The sequence below is a fragment of the Genypterus blacodes genome, unplaced genomic scaffold (genome assembly GCF_046128005.1).
Source record: "Genypterus blacodes isolate CSIRO-AG114 ecotype Tasmania unplaced genomic scaffold, CSIRO-AGI_Gbla_v1 ptg000029l_1, whole genome shotgun sequence".
Taxonomy (NCBI): Eukaryota; Metazoa; Chordata; class Actinopteri; order Ophidiiformes; family Ophidiidae; genus Genypterus; species Genypterus blacodes.
In genome coordinates, this window is record NW_027466842.1 from 100,111 (window position 1) to 116,156 (window position 16,046).

At 44.4% G+C, this 16,046-nt stretch overlaps 3 protein-coding genes across 4 annotated transcripts in view; 2 read left to right on the top strand and 1 right to left on the bottom strand.

The window, feature by feature from the left end:
• The first annotated feature begins 225 nt into the window (after positions 1 to 225).
• adipoqb (adiponectin, C1Q and collagen domain containing, b) lies at positions 226 to 1,522 on the top strand. Its single transcript, XM_076144738.1, has 3 exons — positions 226 to 408; positions 511 to 646; positions 927 to 1,522. The coding sequence occupies exons 1-3, from the start codon at positions 226 to 228 to the stop codon at positions 1,520 to 1,522; spliced, it is 915 nt and encodes a 304-aa protein (XP_076000853.1).
• A 3,429-nt stretch (positions 1,523 to 4,951) lies between these two features.
• LOC142994345 (SPRY domain-containing SOCS box protein 4-like) overlaps positions 4,952 to 16,046 on the bottom strand; it is a 59,060-nt gene continuing 47,965 nt past the window's right edge. For both annotated transcript variants that reach the window (XM_076145130.1, XM_076145131.1), the window contains exon 3: positions 4,952 to 7,106. In XM_076145130.1, coding sequence (XP_076001245.1) covers positions 6,979 to 7,106 — 128 coding nt within the window. In that variant the 3' untranslated portion in view covers positions 4,952 to 6,978. The remainder of the gene's footprint in view (positions 7,107 to 16,046) is intronic.
• LOC142993950 (uncharacterized) lies at positions 13,896 to 16,045 on the top strand. The gene is made up of 3 exons (XM_076144544.1): positions 13,896 to 13,926; positions 14,979 to 15,499; positions 15,638 to 16,045. The coding sequence occupies exons 1-3, from the start codon at positions 13,896 to 13,898 to the stop codon at positions 16,043 to 16,045; spliced, it is 960 nt and encodes a 319-aa protein (XP_076000659.1).

Consider the following 16,046-nt stretch of genomic DNA (forward strand, 5'->3'; position numbering starts at 1 on the left):
ATGTATGTATGTATGTATGTATGTATGTATGTATGTATGTATGTATGTATGTATGTATGCATGTATGCATGTATGTAAAGTAAGTATATGACTTCAGGACATAGAACAAATTCTACTACATTTTACAAGCAGTAGTTGAACAATTAATACATTTGTGCATTCAGAACTAAATAAAAATAACATGTCACCTCACCAGGGTCGTGATCAGAGTGTTTCTAAGCGACCATGGTGAAGCCATTATGGGCACTGCTGCTGTTTCTACTACTGGCAGGAAGCACTAGTAGAGTCCAGGGTGATGAAAATGAGGAGGGGGAGGAGGAGGAGGAGGAGGAAGAGGTACCAACAGCTGAACCTGAAGATGAGGATCCAGTAGAAGATGTGACAGAACCAGAAGGGCCCTTGACTGAGGTATTCTCTTACCCACACTACAGCAGATGATTAGTCACTCAATTCATCCAAACCGATATCTATCATTAACAAACTCATATTTCCACTTGTCATAATGAACAGTTGGCCGTGCCAGATGACAGGAAGCCATGTCCTATGTGGATGGGTGGGTTGCCAGGGAACCCAGGGCACAGTGGCCACCCAGGGAGAGATGGTAGAGATGGACAAGACGGCCCCCAGGGAGAGAAGGGAGACAAGGGTAACAGAACCGTCTCCGTTTGGGTTTGTTGTAGATAAGATGGAATGATATTGCAGGATCAAATACACAAGCAAGTTTGGCATCATCAACAGTGGAGAATGAGCCAAGAATAATCCTGCAGAAGAAATATTGATTTGTTCGTGCTCATGGCCAGAAGATAATCCATACTTTCACCCTAGAGGCTGTGTTTGTCAGTTTGACATCATTCTGAAATGTTGACAATGGAAATCTGACTTGATTGTTCTACATCTCAACACATATCTTGTTTTCTGCCTCTAAGGGGAGCCAGGGGATAAAGGTGAAGCAGGTGCAAAGGGGGCTGTTGGCTCACCAGGTCCGCGTGGTGTTATGGGAAACGTCGGGATGAAAGGTGCAAAGGGTCACAGTGCCTTATCGTACCACGCGTCCTTCAGCATGGGCCTGACAGACCCGGTGCCTGCAGACACAGAGAAGCCCATCCGCTTCAACAAACACATCTACAACGAGGATTACCACTACAGCGACGCTACCGGCAAGTTCCACACTGCCATCGCCGGAGTCTACTTCTTCACTTATCACATCACCGTCTACCCAAAAGATGCCCGCGTTGCCCTGTTTAAGAACGACAAACCTGTGGTCATCACCTACGACAGGTATCAGGAGGACAACTTGGACCAGGCCTCGGGATCAGTCATTGTGAAGCTGCAGGCCGGGGACGAGGTCTGGCTGCAGATTTACGGAGATGAAGATTTTGCAGGAGTGTATGCCGACAACACCAACGACTCCACCTTTTCTGGGTTCCTGCTGTATCCTGATATGAGTGCGGCAAAAGAGGAAGAGCAGGAGTTTGAGGGCAGGAGGAGACGCCGATCTGTGGGAAGAGGGAGACATTTCTGATGGTGTGTAACAGGCCTTTACAAAGTTGTTTTAAATGTAAGATTCAATTAAATTCTTAATCCTTCCTGCATGGATCACATGAAAACATGAAAAGCAAGAATAAAAACCCAGCTATGGCTAAGACAAACTCTCTCCTGTTGTGTGTATGTCTGTCCATCACTTGCAGACAAAACATCATCTCCTGATCTAGTCCGTTTTAACATATAGTACGCTACTAATATTAATTTAGAGCAGCATTATGTCGTTTTGGAGCCCTCTAGTGTTCTGTTATTGTCACCCGTTTACATTTTCAACACTGTCAAAAACTACTACAATAAATCCTAAACACTACTGCTAGTATTAGCAAATACATCCCAATACATAACAAAAGTGCTCTCATAACTGTAAATAAATGGTTTAGTTACAAGAACTCACACGATGTTCCAGCCTGACTGTTACATCACACACATAACATCCCGGCACCAGCACCGGCAGCAAAAACGTGTTGTCCGTGATTTTCACCGGCAAGTGTGCCGGCAGCGGACGTTCCCGGTTCCGCGCGCCGGGTTTTTTTAATATCGTACCTTACCTACCTTACCGGAAGGTAACCAGAGGTTTCAGGGAAGGTTACAGGGGGCTCCTGAACCACTGGTGGATTCGGACGGTGGCACCGGTGGCCAGAAATAATGTAAAAGCAAAAAAATGTTGTCCGTGATTTTCACCGGCATCGGCACCGGCAAGTGATTCTATCGAGGGGGGCGGGGGCTTGAAAGAAAAAGTTTGAGAACCCCTGTCTGAAACTAACTGGAGAGTCTCTGGTGTGTTCCCTGAGGCGTGAAAAGTGAAAGTAAGGGTAAAGTCTGAATAACCTATGAATGTCATGGACATCCACAGCAGTGAATAACAAATCAATTGTTTTTTTTGTATGCTAGAGTTAATTTTGATGTTAGGATTTATCATCCTAACAACTTTATAACTTATTTCACTGAAACAAACACGTGGATTTAACATGGATAAGTAAGAACTTAAAAGCATTTTTTTAATCTCAACTGCCCATGTGAGCAAAGATAAGGACATCATTTAAAACAACGTTCATTCAGTTTGTAAATGCTGCACAGCTCAACATAAGCAAGATGCAGTACATACAGATGACCACTAGATGAAAGGCAAAGTCAATCTACCTTGGTTGAATAAATGGACCTTGAGGATTCTGTATAGATAGATAGATAGATAGATAGATAGATAGATAGATAGATAGATAGATGAGAAAGTAGATGTGACAGCAGAGCTTGAGCCAAAATAGCCCTGCAGTCCCAGATGGTGGCAGTCATAATGTTTGTCTCTGACATGTGCACGGGCCTCCTCAGCCACCTGGACAACCCGCAGTGTGTTTGTTCCATTCAGCTCGTTAGCTCAATGAGCGAGCGTATGTGCGGTGTGACGGCAACATGCAGCATTTCTGAACACATAGAATGTCACCCGTGCTCGTTCTGGCTCGCATTGTTTGTTTGTTTAAACCATCTAGAAAACTGAAATGCAAAGTAATCCGTCTGTCAGGGAGAGAGAAATATGGCGTGGACTCTTTTCTCTGGTCCCAGAACTGAGCCTGAGTGCAGCTTAGTTGCCTCTCTGCTGCTTAAGTGATCATTAGCTGTGTTTGTGCAGCATGTGGGCAGATGAAGATAAATGATGTGTTTATTTTCAAGGTTACTTTCAGTGTTTTTGTCTGCTTCAAAAGTATTAATGCTTATACAGTCTGTGAACTCATGGTTGATTTAATAACTTTATTGTCTGAAGATGCACGATCCATGGAACTGTTATTCATTGTACTAATAAATGACAGTGGGAGGAAAAGCTATTTGCTCCAATGTCCTTCTGGGCTTAACTGTCCATGGATTATGATCTGACCTTGTTCTCACCATCCACAGGCTGCTGAAGTGTCGTTTTGTAATTACAGGTTTTGTCTTTACTCAGGGGTTCTCGACCAAGAGGGATGTACCACAGGGATAAAAGTTTCAATTTGTTCATACTTTTAAAGGGAACATTTGATACCTTTCCTCTCCCCCAACTTTTAGTTCGAATTTAGAGTAGAATAGCAGTATGGGTATGAGAATGAGGACTAAAGTCACTTAGAGGTCTTGATTTGGAACTTGAACTTAAACTTAAAGACACAGTGGTTGATTTTCACTCAGTGTGCACATCAATGCAGCAGCAGCAGAGAGTAGAGGTGGATCAATGTGTTTTTAATATTTTGATTATTATTATTAACATCAGTCGGCAACAACAGCGGCAGTTTCATTTTGTCAATAATTTCTGAACCTAGAATCACAAGTTTGTTTGTTTGTCAGTGGGGAGAGAGGGGCGGTCATGGCCGGTCGATCACCTCGGCCTTTGTGGAGGTATGCACAAAAGATTGCCTGAAACACAGGTTGGAGATTTGTTGTGTCAAAGTACCGCTACTTTGATATAGATTGAGTGTTTGTGTACTTCTTTTGTTTGTTCCAGTCCCTCTGCTCAGCTGGGATTGATGAGGATAATGCGAGGGTCTGACGCTGCGGTGGAAATATGAAGCCTCTCACCAAAACTAATGTCTGCACTCTCACACTTTGATGCCCTGTTGGTTCCACTGAGGACTCTAAATGCCTTCAGAGCTTTTTGGCAACGTGAGAGCAAGTGAAGTGTATTTACAGCTCCAGTAGATAATAAGCATTAGATTACCTATTTCCTCTCTGAAGTGGAAAAAGTGCAGACTTGACCAAAAATGGTGAGCACAGCCAAATACTTTACAGTCCAATCTCCCTGGCCAAGGTCTCAGTGGGGGGATTACACGCTCCCCCAAACACGCTGAAAGATGCTAAAGGAGCGTCGGCACCAGCTGAACACTCTTCAGGCTCCGCAGCGTCTTATTCTCTCAGCCCAGCGTGTCCGATATGTCCATTATGTCTGCCGAGAGAGCAATGTTTTATCAGCAGGATATCTCCAAAAATAACAAATGGATTACAATGATCTGTAAAAAGCTCAGACTTGGGTCCAAAAGGAGTTTTTCAGATTTTTTGGATTGCAGATCCAGAATGGGATGTGGATACAGGGTTGTAGCTGTAAAACACTTTTTGAGAACACTTGTGTGTGGTAGGGTGAGACATGAGCCTGGCAAAAACACATGATGGCGCAGATTCTGGAATTGTTTCAATGATTTCAAGATTTTGTGAGATGTTTGTCAATTTCTTCAAGGGATAAATTACCAAGGCTAATGGAAATAAGTGTAAATATGTGTTGTTTGGACTAAAATATATGATTGGATGAATGTTGTGCAGGAACAAATGGGAGTAGATGTACAAATGTGCAACTACGATGATTTAGGAGCATGCAAACAGTTTTGATTCGGTGTCCACAGCGATGTCTTTAGTCATACGTGTTACTGTTCACAAAGAAAACTCTTGAAAAATCAAATTATCTTGGCTTTTATTCACATTTCACATCTGTTGACGTATCAACCGCACTGCCCGTCCATACATTCTGCTACTCCTCCCAATGACCCCTCTCTCTCGCCATCCTAACCGATGGAAACAGGAGATCAGACCAATAATAATAATAATAATAATAAAAGCAGCATTGACAAAACAAATTAGATTTTTCTCCCTTCGTCGACGTCGTCTTTGTATTAAATTTACCTGAATGTAACCGTCAATTACCAGTTAAAAAACAGAACAGGACTAACTTGTGATAAATAAACATCAAATAACATCATTCTATCGTCATCAGACTCAGTTTCCACACGCACAATAATATTAACAATAATAATAATAATAATGTAGGAAAACTTAAGAAGTAAAAACAAAAAGTGACTCAAGCCATTTTAGGAAACAAAAACATGGTTGGTCTACAGTGTGTGTGTGTGTGTGTGTGTGTGTGTGTGTGTGTGTGTGTGTGTGTGTGTGTGTATGCGCATTGGACATCTGCATCCTGTTCGAAGCCAAATCTGACATGTAACCAGCCGTAATCGCTTAATTGTGAGATCTTGAACCCAATGATCCATTAAGACGATCTGTGGTCCTCGTCATGTTCGTTAAGACATGTGTGTGTGTGTGTGTGTGTGTGTGTGTACAGCAGTCTGATACTGTCTGATACCAGTGGGCTACATCAGGGTGCTACGACATCATGTCCTGCCAAAAGCATGTTAGCACTAGATACACTGTGATGGGCTGTGATCTTTAACTCCTTCAAAGTACTCACTTCTAAGTCCACACATGCTGAGTGTGTATGATCTCTGTACCCGCGACGGAATATAACCCCCCAAGGCTCAGCATGAAATACTTTGGACATACTTTGAAATTGAATACTACATTAGTCAGCAGTCATTTGTCCTGGTTTCTTTAAAGGGGACATATGCATTCTGTCATCTGTCATCTTTCTGTTTACATGCCTGAAGAAGAAACTTTACAATCACAATGATGAAGATCTGTTAGTCGGAGGAAGCTTACTTCGATTTAGGCAGATTCCGACCAATTTGTGTAAACATACTAAGAGTGCACAGTGTTGCTGCAGCATGGAAGAGTAGAGTTGGATCAAAGAGTGTGTGTGTGTGTGGAGGAGGGGGGGTAGGGTTAGGGAGTGCACTCTATGTGATTACAAAGGTTTAAAAAGTAGACACCTTAGGAAAATAATAACACGGAAATCTGTATATGTCCCCTTTAAAAAGCAATAATCAAATGTTTGCATAAAGCCATGAAATAGTTTTGACATGCTGATTACTTGTACTTGCTCACAAGGAAATGTTGCATACATCTTTGCAGCTCGGTTTCGGGTCGCGTACCACTCTGTGTGCGCTCCTCTTTCTGGTCAGGCCCCGAGTTCATTAGCTGAAACGGCTAAAACCCTCTAGGGAAACCTGGGCTGCGTCGGTTTGCTGCTGTGAGAGGTTTTCGGAGTTTGTTTGACCGTGGCTACACAGAATGGTATCCGATAGCAATGATATGATCATTTATGTCAGAAAGGCCTCCAGGGATAAGGTTAGTGTGCTTTCTCCGTGCAGTTTTCCTTTCTCGTCACAAGGTGGTGCTAATCGTACGGTAATAAGAGCCGCAGTCTCTCTCACCAAGCTGCCACACTGTGCCGGTACGAGGGACGGAATCTCCAGCTGCATGGGTGAGACACCATCATCAATAATTTATTTGAATCTAAAATGGATCACAAAAGCAGCACAAAACTCAGCCCGGTGCTGTTTCTGTCCTTTGTTTGAAACCAGTGTCAGTTCATCCATCCATCTTTGTGTCCTTCCTTCCATCTATCTAACGCAGGGCTGTGATGTCCTCAGTGTGGACATTCTGTCTGCGTGCGTGTTTGTCTGTCTGTCTGTCTGTCTGTCTGCCGTCTTTGCCTATATGCGTCCTTCATATCGATTTCTTTTTCCCCCCGTCCCACTTCACTGTGATCCGGTTTGTGTCTTTTGAACTCTACTGGTTCAGGCAGTGTGCGAGTCACTGGTACTGGAGGTAATTTTTGAGCGACTGAGGCAGAGGGAGGCTCTCGATCTCCTGAAGACGCTCCCGACCCAACGCCACGCGGGCCGCACGGCGACACAGGTCCATCAGAGGAAGGGGCTCCGCTGTGGAGAGAGATGGAACGAGATTAGATAAGGAAGAAGAAGGTATGGGGACAAATGATCGAGTTAACATGATACAAGTATGAAGTTTTGTACTGTTACTATTACTGTTATAAGCGTTTGTCATTAGTGTGTGTGTGTTTGGGTTTTAAATAAGTGCGTATTCATTTCTCACTCAAGCTCTTCTTTCTACCCGACACCTACAGCCCTGTGTAACACCATGAATACCTCTGAGGAGAGCAGTGAAAGTGTGTGCCAGTGTTGCCATTCATGGGATGAATCACACTGAGGTGACAAAGACACAAACTGCACTATGCTCACATTGCTCAGATACATTAAACGTCTGCTTTGCCTGTTATTGTTTGAGCCCCTGTGAGTTCAATCCTGTACAGTGTGACCTTCGTCTGCATGTGAGGGTTAAGGCGGTAACAGATACACCAGAATACCGAGCTTTGCAGTCCGACCTGGGAAGCTCAGCGGACCACAAAGGAGCCAGGACGGCCCTTTGGAAGAAACCTGAATTGTTTGTGTCCTTGTTGTCTCATTTTACAGATTACAATCATGTGAAAGCCCACCTGAGGTTATTGAGCAGCAAATATTCCAGCGGTAATTCCCATCAACCGCGTGTCCACAGAATCTAAACTAATAAAGTTCACTCTTAGGCGCATACCTCCACCAAAGCCGACAGTTACCTCATTTCCCTTTCATGTCAACATAATGTTTTGAATCAGATGTGTAAGAAGACACTTAACATGCAGATACTTTGTATAGCTGTACAGTGACATCATCTACTGAATTCTCTCTCTCACTCTCTCTCTCTCAAATATGATCAGGGACCTAAGGAATGGTCCAATAGTTGACATCACACTGCTTTTGGACCAGACATGAACTTCTCACTCTCACTGCACATCCTTTGATCCCAGCGACCTCGACCGCTGATGACCGCTCAACCATCAGTGGACCAACAGCTCCAACAGAGATCAAGAGGACGGAAACACTCATGGAGATTGAATAAGAGATGGACGGAGAGTGTGTGTCTCAAATGGACCCCATTATGCTTTGACTCAGTGCCATAAAACAGTAGTTGGGTCCAGTCAGTTCGCTTCCATGGACTTTACAACTTCAATGATACTGCAGTTAAGCAGTACAATGTCATGTAAAGACATTAATACAATTCAAATTTGGCATAAATCGATGTAAGCTTACTCAGTGGGCAGCTTCCCCTCATACTGTGACTACACAACACGAAATGTGAACTCTAAGAACAGCAGAATCCTATTGATCCTGTTCATGTAAACAGCTTTCATTTCATCTTTGCCTTTAATGGCTGTAAGGACAAATACTCTCAGTATTCATTGCACGAAAATGTCCTCGTCTGTGTGTCTCCCTGCCGTGTCTCCTGCTCCCTCCATTAACAGGAGAAAGTACAGGCCGGCTTTACACACACAATGACCTCACGCAGACACACACGCACACACACTTCAGCCCACCGTGTGTATGTCCTGGTGCAGGTAACCTGATCACACTCATACACTTTTTTTCACTCGTGCAGAGTCACAATAGCAGTGCAAACATCCTGTCTGACCTCTGTTTGGCTTCCTGTTGCTCTCACACATACACACACAAAAGGATACAAATGAATGAATGAAAGCATGGATGAATGAAAGCCCCTCTCATGAGCTCTTCACTGCTCAGTTATGTGCAGTGACGTTCTGTTTGGTCGAGCATCAGCATGAGTAAACATCATATGAGCTCAGGCACCATTTTGCTCTGTATGTCTCCGTCCTCTTCACACATGCAGGAGCCATGTGCTGCTTATGTGTTTATGTTCTATAACATCATACCAGTGTGTTATGTGCTCAGCCTCGCTTCCTGTTCCTGACACACAAGGTCTGTCCTCATTCTCTCTCTGTGTGCGCATTTAACTGCATGTGTCCCCATTTAGACTCAGTCTCTTTAGTCTAGTTCTCTCTCTCTGTCTGTCTGTCTGTCTGACCCCGTCTCTCTGGATTCCCTCTTGTGTTCTGTCTCTGTCTGACTCTCACTCTCTCACTCTCTCTCTCTCTCTCTGTCCGCCTTTCTCTCTGACCATTTCACTTTATCTCTCTCTTACTCTGTCCGTGTCTCTCTCGCCCTACCCGCCTGTCTCATCCCTCTTTTTACTCTCTGTCTTCCTGTGTGTGTGTGTGTGTGTGTGTGTGTGTGTGTGTGTGTGTGTGTGTGTGTGTGTGTGTGTGTGTGTGTGTGTGTGTGTGTGTGTGTGAGGTAGCAGGGTCACACCATGACATGACACCTGCAGTGAGCTGTAACACTGCAGCACCGAGTGAATTTACTGCCAACAGACATTAATAAGAGAGAGAGAGAGCGAGAGAGAGAAGGTGAAAATTGATGTAAAAAGTCAAATGTGCGCGTGTGAGTGCCTCCGTGTGTGTGTGTGCCTGCATGTGTGTTCCTTGGTGTGCAAAATAAAACTCGGGTGATATTCAGGAGGAAAAATCATTCAGATAATTCAAAGAAATGCTTACACAAACGCCAGGAAGGAGCCAGACGGATGTGGACTGAGTTGTGGAAAGTCTCACAGTGCATTAATCTGAGGAAGAGGAGGCTCGCGAGGAGATCACAGCACACATGTTACATATAAAATGGACAGCTCAGTAAAACCCGATCCTGCACTCTCCCTATCTTATGTCTTAATCCCTCATTTTGCCACAGCTCCATCTCCTCTGTCATGACACGCCTCTCTCTCCTTTTTCCTCCTCTTCCTCCTCTTCCTCCTCTCCACAGCACAGGGCTTCCTCCTTCTCTTGCTTACGCACGTCTCTTCGCTTCCCTTTTTCCTTTCCGCCCGCCCCAAGGTCACAGCATTTGATCGTCTCCATCGCTGTCACGTGAAAGCTTTACATCTCGAAAAAAAAGACAGGAGGCAGCTGTGTGATGAGTGTGATGATGAAGCAGTTTTCAGAGCGTCCGCTGGGTTGTCTAAAGCCAGTAAGGTCAAACTCTCACCACACACAGACGAGAGTTTAATCCTTTAATCCGTTCATTGAGTCAATATTATAAAAACCAACAAATTTGTCTTTGACGCGAGGCAACGATGATCAAAGTGATACAAAAGCACACCGGAGCATCTGAGTGTAAACACATCGTCTGTCAATTCAAAACTTTTCTGAAGCGTATTAAGTAGGTAAGCTTTCTAAATACTGACTGATGTTGTTGACGGAAGTGTAAACCCCCCGGTAATTCACAATTTATTTGATAGAGATCGGGCTTGTTTCTATGGGGACCGTGTTGTTGTTCATGTGTTTGTTTCTCTCCCTGCATAGTTAATAAGAAATGAGCATCAGAACATGCTGGCACATCGCAGACACATTTTGCTGACATAAAAATATCTCAGTTGTTTCCCTTCAGGTTCCAAGAAGAGAGATTGCAACACATTTAATGGTAAAACTGACCAGAGGATCTTTGGACCTCTGTATACACACCATACACACCTTCAGACCCAGAGCATTCAGCACTGAACACGATATCGACCCGCTGCAAACAAGCTCCCCGTAAAACACACAAACATTTACAAGAGGAAATTTTTACAAGTCTGACCGTGTTGACACAAAGGAAACAAACAGACACAAAACGTGTAAACATATGCACAGTCACACACACACAGGAAATCTCATCCCTACGCTGGAGAACAATGCACAGACAACTGAACACACAAACAAACAGCAGGTGTTGAGCTGAGACAAGGACGTATCAGATCCACAGAGTCACACGTTGTGTCCAGCCAGGGATGGGATTTGATTCAATGTCACTGCTCACTGGTTAGAAAGACATTCAGAAAGGAGACAAGTTCCTGAATGAACCTGCTACTGCATTCATTATACACTTACACTGTACAATGTTCCTTTCTAATTTTACAAGAAGGAATCGATCGATAGATGCCCTGCAGTTGGTTGGGAATTAACGTGGATCATGTTCACATTAGAAACCGTCCTCTCTAGAGTGTGTTTGGAACCAGAATGAGACTCCAAAGGTATAACTGAACGATTGTTGTGCTCAAACTTGCCCCTTATCTGATCTTAAGTACCGTCAAAACATTTGGACATTGCTTCTGATCGTCACAAGGGGCCAGATGAAGCCCAACGTCAACCTTAAACTGCACCACAGAGCAAAGAACTGCTGTGTGCAGCCATTCAAACATGATGCCAAGCACCAAACGTCCTTCATGCGAGGGAATTTGACATTACTCATAACTAATGTACAGTGGGGTCCTGTATCCTCTCACCAAGCACACTCTAACATTGCCTAACATTTGCATGGAACCCAGACTTTAAGATGCATTTCCGCAGCCATTTTTCAGCTCTCTTCCACACACAGGATTTATTAAAGAGCCCTGCTGCAGTGAAATGGACACAGGGCGAGCCGAAAGATGCAGTCGCTCTACTTAGCCCGGCTCACGTACATTTAGAGGAGAAGGTGTGAAATCCCTTTTCCTGAAGTCCTATGAGGAAACTTTAAGATTAAAAGTTTTTGACGGAAACTTTGCTGCATAAATTGCTTTTGCAGATTGTGCGCTGTGAGTCATTCCTTGACGGGCTCGGTGGGCAGAGCTTGAGTAGTGCTGTGGAGTTGGTGGTAACACAAGCCACGGCGGCGTTTCTTTTTAAAGCCTCGCGTCTCTCTTTACCCTCCTGCATTACTGTAAATCTACTGTTCACCGCCTCCTCTGGGATGAGAGGGAGAAGGATAAGAGCGAGGAGGAGTAGGACTGGGCAGAGAGGAGGAGGAGGAGGAGGGAGGTGGGGAAGGGAATAATGGAGAAGGACTCTGATGCCCGACCCTCAGATACCCTTGACTGTTTGAAAGTGCATTATTCCATTAAATTGTCAATATTAGGGAGGGAAGTATTGGCCTCATTTTTACAAAGCACACTTGTCAATTAATATTTTTGCTTATAGGCAGTTTGTGCATACACTGCTTATGTATGATAAGCCGATCCTTTGAGTAAAGCACTTCATCCCTCCGTGGGTTACAGGAAAACTGCTGATGTGGCATATTTCTGTTTGTATTTTAGAAAATACAGACACAAGTTTAGAACTTATTTGCAGGCTAACAGAGAATAAACACAGACAAATGTCAAATTCTGATGAGCAAATGAATCTAGAATGAGACGCAACTGAGCCAGAACATCTGTCAACAAAGTTACATAACCAGTTAATCCCTTCTGTTCAATTCGTAAAAAGGAACTAGGAGCCATTTTGCTACTGGAACTAGGGCTAGGACTCCTAATCCTGTTGAGTAAAGCTTGAACATTGCAGAGATGTCAGTTGCAAACTCCCCGCAGCCTTAACAGATGGATGTGGTCATAACAATCTGCGAGGTATGTGCAAGTGCAAGCAGATTCTGCAAGTACATGACCTGATGTAGAAGATAACAAAGCGTATGTCGCACACACTCTGCTGCTCTCTGTGACGAAGCCACAACTGACCACTAGGAGGCACTAGTGGGACAACTAGGACAATGAACCATCTACCTGCTTCCACCTATGAACATGACTAGATGGGGCAGGGGTGAAAGGCCAAGACCAAGACCAAGGTGCTGATATTGGGGGGTTGGACCATCAGCAACTGTGGGCAAAAACTTCAGGATTCCGAGGCGCACTATTCCTTGGCTGTAACTTCAAGAAATGATGTGTAATTGACATTGGGAGAAACACAAGTACTCACAATGTACGCACACGCATGAGCTCACACACAACAAGTTGGCTCAAACTACCGGCGCTGACAAAGACCGAGACAATGATCATTCACTGGTTTATACCTGCAGAGTGTGTGTGTGTGTGTGTGTTTGTGTGTGTGCGTGTGTGTGTGTGCAAGCAAAAGAAAGCAGGGAGGTGAGGGAGAAAAAAAGAGAGACGTGAAGGAGGCTGGAAGGAAGAAAGACAAAAGGTAACTTTACACTGGGGGATACGATTCCATCTGTGCTCTAAATTAGAAATCAGCTGATTTTACAGGATGAGACTCCAAAGCAGAGTTGAGCAAGTGGCACTCGGTGTTCTGCAGCACATCACCTGTAGCTCACTGCAACAGGTTTAGATGTGTTTTACAGTCATTGTGGGAATGTAAGTACTAACTACGCGCACATTAAAGACCATGACAGGTGGATAGGGGATTGCGATTTCAATTATTATACGGCCCTCTGCAATGCTCAATTGGGATTGGTCAGTCTTGGCATTCAGCCGACAAATAGTTTCTAATAATGAGCGACGGCATTGATCACGTTCAGCTGAGACTGTATAATGGATGTCACATGGTGAAGTGGTTGGGACTTTTGTTCAGCTAGTCCAGAAGTTGTACATCTAAAATGTTGGGGCAATTGAGAAAGATAGAGCCAAGAAACTCACACAAAGAGTGACCTATTTAAACAATCTACTTCCCTCTGTATTCTGAACAACCTCCATGTTGCAAATCAGAAGCCACTCAGCATCTTAAAAGTGAGTTAAATTGTGACAGACCATAGTCAACATTGCAGGAACCCTATAAAGCAGTGACCTAGTTATGTTCACTAACTACCCAAGCTTTCCTGAAAGACGATCATAAACAGAACGTAACCAAGCATCGTAAAGGTTTGATAGCTTTATTCACTTCCAGGCTGCCGAGTCAGACAAAAAGCTGGGAGGTGCTTATGTCAAAGTATTTATAAGCTCAAGTCAGAGAGTGGGACATTAAAGAGAGAGAGAGAGAGAGAGAGAGAGACAGGACTTCACATTATAGGTTGATCATCAAGACTGCCACAATGCCAGGCTGGAACCCACCTGAACAAACCGGTAAGTGCACTTCAATGATTCGCCATTCATTCTGTCATTTCTGACAACAAATGCAGGCAAAGTGAGCTCACAACAGACAAATCAGCTGTTTAAGCTCTGCAGCAACCAGTCAGAGATTTTTTGCTGTTTAATTCTATCAGAAATACAAAGCATGTAATTTGTTTGTGTAGAAACGTTCACGTTGTCTTAAAATGAAAGCCTCGCTGGTTAAGGTAACAATAGAACAATAACAGCGCTACCTTGCTGTGTCTTCTGTGTTGAAATACCTGACAGGGGTGCATCTGTAAGATACTGCTCCACTCTTTCTCATTAAATGAATGCTAATTAAAGAAGAAAGAAGGAAGAAAATAAGGGAGCTGCCAAAAGAAAAAGCTTAAAGTGATGATCTTAACTCTCTCTACAGGATGATCAGATGATTCAATTGTAGTGAAACAAAGTTCCTGCATGCATGTGGTGTGGGTAATAAAACAGTCCATGGCCCATTTTAAAACACTTGACTTGTGAAAATGGAATGGGGTCAAGTCTGTTAGGGTTTATGTCCGCCATACAAACAATCAGCTGTCTAGGAGGTTTCAATGCAATCGCTGGACTGTAAATTCAGCTTAATCATTACATTTCACAGTTCACCCAAAAGGCATTTCCAGTTCTAAACAGTAGCTGTGTTTACATTTGGAATTTTCTAATTTGTTCAACTGCAAATTACAATATTTCAAAAAGGGACACCAAATTGCGCAAAATGCTGTTGGAATGGAAACACAGCAGACACTGAGTTATAGTGTATAGTATCTATCTACCTATGTTGAACGTATCTACCTATGTACCTATGTAACGCACTTATTGGAAGTCGCTTTGGATAAAAGCTAAATGACCGTAATGTAATGTAATGTAATGTATAGTTATAGTTCTGCCCACTGTGAGGATGCAGACCCGGGTGAGCAATGAAGTCGACCCAGTCTAGTGATTGCAACCTTCCGAGACGGGAACGACAGCTGGAATCACAACTCTCAGAATAAAACATCTTCTTTATCTCTATTTCATTCTCTCTCCCTCAGCCTCTCAGGGACTCAACATAATGCTGGTCGGCCCGAGACGGACAGGCAAGAGCTCGACTGGCAACACCCTGCTGGGCCGCGGGCCGGTCTTTGAGACTAGAGGAGGAGGGGCCAGCACAGTTGCCAGCACCAGCGCTGCGGGACGTCACATGACTGTGGTGGATGCCCAAGGCTGGTCTTCATCTGAGGCCTCCGTGCCAAGACAGGAGAAGATTGAGCTCCTCAGAGCCTTGGATCTGTTTGGATCCGGAGGACCTCATGTTATTCTGTTAGTCATCCCGCTATTAGATTTCACCGAGCCAGAGAGGCAAGCAGTTGAGAAGAGGATGGAGGTCCTGAACTCCACAGTCTGGAGACACACCATGGTGCTGTTCACCTTTGGAGACTTGCTGAGGAAAAGTGGGCGGAGTGTGCAGCAGCACATCCAATCAGGAGGCCCCGCACTGCAGTGGCTGATGGAGAAATGCCGCTATCGGTATCATGTGTTAGACAACAAGACAGTCACAACTACCAAGCAAGAGGTGAAGGAGGAGGTGAAGAAGGAGGTGAAGAGCGGTGGGAAGAGGGAGGGAGGAGTGTTGGGGAAAAAAGATAAAATGAAAGTTTCAGGTGGGAAGGACAATGGAGGGGACACATGCAGGAGGGGGGAGGAAGTGCAGGAGCAGGTCAAAGAGCTGCTGGGTAAAGTGGAAGACATGTTACAGGAGAACGGCGGCTGGCACTTCTCACTTCACATGTACCTAAGGTTGGAGGAGGAGTGGTGCCGCAGAGAGAAGGAGCTAAGGGCTCGGCTGGAGCAAGAGAGAGATGAGGAGAGGGTGAGCAGCCAGGAAAAGAGGGGGAGGGAAAACGTGGAATGGCGGAATATTGATGGGGAGATAAATACAGAGGAAGATGAAGAGAGCAGAGACAAAGTTGAGCTCGGGAGGCAGAGCAGTGAGGAGGAGGAAGGATGGGATACGCTAATGAGGGAGGAAGGCAGGAGGGTGAAGGTAGAGGGGGAGAGGAATCACAGTACTGACGTGAAAAGTGGGTTGCTGAGTCCATATCGGGGGGTCAAAGGTTAGC

Excerpts from the sequence above, each read along its gene's own strand:
- adipoqb (XM_076144738.1), top strand. The coding sequence starts at position 226 with ATGGTGAAGCCATTATGGGCACTGCTGCTGTTTCTACTACTGGCAGGA. Across the intron at positions 409-510 it reads CAGAAGGGCCCTTGACTGAG|TTGGCCGTGCCAGATGACAG; the intron begins GTATTCTCTTAC and ends CATAATGAACAG. Across the intron at positions 647-926 it reads GGGAGAGAAGGGAGACAAGG|GGGAGCCAGGGGATAAAGGT; the intron begins GTAACAGAACCG and ends TCTGCCTCTAAG.
- LOC142993950 (XM_076144544.1), top strand. The coding sequence starts at position 13,896 with ATGCCAGGCTGGAACCCACCTGAACAAACCG. Across the intron at positions 13,927-14,978 it reads GAACCCACCTGAACAAACCG|CCTCTCAGGGACTCAACATA; the intron begins GTAAGTGCACTT and ends TCTCTCCCTCAG. Across the intron at positions 15,500-15,637 it reads TCACAACTACCAAGCAAGAG|GAGCAGGTCAAAGAGCTGCT; the intron begins GTGAAGGAGGAG and ends GAGGAAGTGCAG.